Source organism: Sinocyclocheilus grahami, unplaced genomic scaffold (genome assembly GCF_001515645.1).
Source record: "Sinocyclocheilus grahami isolate Dianchi unplaced genomic scaffold, SAMN03320097.WGS_v1.1 scaffold732.1, whole genome shotgun sequence".
In the NCBI taxonomy this organism is placed as follows: Eukaryota; Metazoa; Chordata; class Actinopteri; order Cypriniformes; family Cyprinidae; genus Sinocyclocheilus; species Sinocyclocheilus grahami.
In genome coordinates, this window is record NW_015505911.1 from 318,404 (window position 1) to 322,131 (window position 3,728).

The 3,728-nt window shown below is 35.1% G+C and overlaps 1 protein-coding gene across 1 annotated transcript; it reads left to right on the forward strand.

Annotated features, from left to right (window-relative positions):
- Window positions 1-6: 6 nt before the first annotated feature.
- Window positions 7-651, forward strand: LOC107560519 (keratin, type I cytoskeletal 50 kDa-like; the record flags this gene model as incomplete). The annotated part of the gene is made up of 3 exons (XM_016244733.1): window positions 7-126; window positions 220-345; window positions 426-651. Coding segments are annotated over 3 exons (471 nt in total), but the record flags the coding sequence as incomplete, so codon positions are not given.
- Window positions 652-3,728: the final 3,077 nt, after the last annotated feature.

A 3,728-nucleotide genomic window follows, 5' to 3' on the forward strand; every position in this document is an offset into this window, starting at 1 on the left:
GTCAACGTAGAGGTAGATGCAGCACCACAGCAAGACCTGACAAAGATCATGGCTGAAATCCGTGAGCACTACGAGGCCATTACTACCAAGAACCGCAAAGATCTTGAGGCTTGGTTCCAGGCTAAGGTAAAATCAGATGTTTTTAAAGAAAGGGCAATATTTTAATGTAAAACAACAGACGACTTATCTGACTGCTTTGCTATGGATTTCCTCTCATAGAGTGAAACCCTCAACAAGGAAGTTGTTGTGAGCACAGAAACCATTCAAACATCCCGATCTGAAATCACAGAGCTTAAACGCACACTCCAAAGTCTTGAAATCGAGCTACAATCACAACTCAGTATGGTAAGCAAGCAGAGATGACTCTTGTAAACGTTGGTCAACACATTGCATAGAACGCAGAGTAACTAACATTTCCCCAACAGAAAGCATCGCTGGAAGGCACTTTGGCAGACACACAGGCCCGCTACTCCGCAATGTTGTCCGACTACCAGTTCCAGGTGACCAGCATGGAGCAGCAGCTGGTGCAGCTTCGTGGCGATCTGGAGCGTCAACGGCAAGATTATCAGATGCTTCTGGACATCAAGACCAGACTGGAGATGGAGATTGCAGAGTACAGAAGACTGCTGGATGGAGAGGCTACAAGGTAAGAAACAAATAAAACACAGTCTCTTAATAACAACATTTAAATAGTGTCACATTTTTGGTTTATTATAATAAACAGAATTAAAGTGAGATGGAGATTTCTGTAATATTCTTTGTTTTCTACCTCTGCAGCCTCTCTACTTCAAGCACAAGCACAAGCACATCCTCGACTACACGCAAAGTGGTAACCATTGTGGAAGAGGTTGTGGACGGCAAAGTGGTCAGCTCATCCTCCCAGTCTAAAAGCGAGGTCTCGTCTCAGAAGCTCTCTTGAGCAAAAACAGCCAAACTTAGAGTGATGAAAAACCAATAAACTGCACTAATGGTGCACTAACTTTGCATTCCTAGCGTTTGTCTTATTTTCTTCTGTTTTGTTGTCATATTTTATGACACAGTGTGAAAAGACATGCAAAAAGATTTTAAATTAAACTACAGATCTGCTAGTATTATAGCCTAGTTGTGTGTAATATTAACAGTTACAAAAATGAATGAACGTTAACTATAAAGACCAAATTACATTTCTGTTCTCGATTATCAATACAAAACTTGAAATTAGAAAAAGTTGCTGATGCATTAAATGACATTAAATCAGGCTAAAGTTCATTTCTCTACCAAGGAAATGTCTTTTTAATAATTAAATCCAATTACAAAAATAAGCTAAATTTTCACATTTAGAACAATTATTAAATCTCTCTCTAGTGTGTACACATCTTTGAAAACATTTATGCATTACTGGTACAAGAACAGGCTGGGAAATCTGAAATATGACAAATGTCGTAATGCTGTGATATGAGGTCATTTACTTTACTGTGCTGTGCGGGGCAAACACTTGCAAAGGCAATAAAATAAAAGCAAATATAAGTTACACAACCATTCTGTTCACTCGGTACCACCGGTACTTAAAAAAACCTGGTTCCGTAACGTTTTCATTTGTTTAGTACCGACTTGGTACCGAAGTACCGGGTCTTTTGGCAATACTAAGTGATAGAAATTAATCTACCAATAAGCTTATATATATATATACACATATATATTTATTTATTTATAAGCATTTTTACATTTATAAAGCCATTTTTCTTAAAGTCTAATCATCTTTTTGTGTCAAATTCTTGCATATAAGTTGTCAATTAGAATAACGAGACATTTAGGCTGTTACCAAACAAATGGTATAATTATCAACTAAATTAATCTTTGGAATGCAGAGGAAACACAGAAGATGCATCTGAATAGGCATTTAGATGTATTTACACACTACTGATTAGTGCAGAACATGAATGCATTTAACCTGCAATTACAAATTTGTAAACAGTTTTGTACAAAGTAAAAATCATTTAAACGGTTGATTCATTCAGGAACGAAACACCGTCATGTTGCTCAGAGACGCAAAACAGTGCTATGGCTGTGTTTGGAATGATTTTTGTTGTCGAAATTGAACAAAAACAGGCTATTTGGTGCCTATAACATAAGTCTCTTAATTAACTTCTTGTTTTTTGAACTGTTGTAATATATATATATATTTTTATTTATTTATAAGTATTTTTATATTTATAAAGCCATTTTTCTTAAAGTGTGCATCATCTTTTTGAGTCAAATTCTTGCATATAATTTGTCAATTAGAATAACGAGACATTTAGGCTGTTACCAAACAAATGGTATAATTATCAACTAAATTAATCTTTGGAATGCAGAGGAAACACAGAAGCTGCATCTGAAGTGGCATTTAGATGTCACACTGTTCAGAGGCGCAAAACAGTGCTGTGGCTTTGTTTGGAGTTATTTTTGTTGTCGAAAAAAAGAGCAAAAACAGGCAATATGGTGTCTAAGTCTCTTAATTAACTTTTTGTTTATTGAACTGTATATTAATATCACATAATTTTAATATCACATTTGAAATCATGTTGGTTTTTGAAGAAAATAAATTACATTGATATATAAATGATATTTATATAAACTATATTAACTGATATAAATGTATATATTTTCTGCTCCCATATCTTGAATTTTGTGATCATTCGAAATATATTTTAATAAACTGAATCACACAGTGAAAGAAAGCACTGTAAATGCGCACACGCACTAGTCTAACCTACTACACTTCATCACGCACTGTTTCTCTGGCATTTTCAAAGGCATGTAAAATATAATACTGTGGCTTGATTGGCATGATACACAGTCTAACGGTCTAACGAAATCAAATTTTAAACATCTTTTACGGTACCCATTTTATGGCCCTTATATTACCTATTTGAGTCAATGCAGATGAATGAAGTTATCTCAGGACGAGACCACCCTGATTGTAAAGCAAAACGTGATTGGCTATAGCGAGACTGTGCTACGATTGGTTAGCGAAATGTGGCTGTTATCTGATTGGCTTGAGTAGACGGTGGGTGGAGTCCACATATTTGTGGATTGTCAGCACGTCTTGACGGAAGAAATGTTTCACGATTCGCAAATGCACAGAACGCGATTCACAAATGCGAGCAGCTATCTACAAATGCACATGACGCGATTCACAAATAAATGCCAGGCAAAGTTGTGGTTGTGACATAAATATATATTTGTGAATATGTTTTTTATTTGCAAATCTCATTTTATTTATTTGTGAATTTAATTCATGTTTGTGAAACTTTAAGATTTATTTGTGGATCTCATTCTATTTATTTGTCAATATGTTTAATTTTTGTTAATCTCTTTACATTTATTTGTGGATCATAATCTATTTATTTGGAATTAAGCAACAATTCTATCTCCATATAAGGACATCGTTAAAATAGTCTGTGTGACATCAGTGGTTCAACTGTAATGTTATGAAGCTATGAGAATAGTTTTTGTGCACAAAGAAAACGCATGTGTCATGGTACTCTCGTGAATGTGTGACAAAGACTGACACGGAAGAGAATAAATTGATGAATGAAGTTGTTATTTTTGTTTTCTTTGCGCACAAATAGTATTCTTGTAGCTTCGTAAAATTACAGTTGAACCACTGATGTCACATGGACTATTTTAATGATGTCCTTACTACCTTTCTGGGCCTTGATCATGGTAGGTTGTGTTGCTGTCTATGCAGGGTCAGAAAGCTCTCA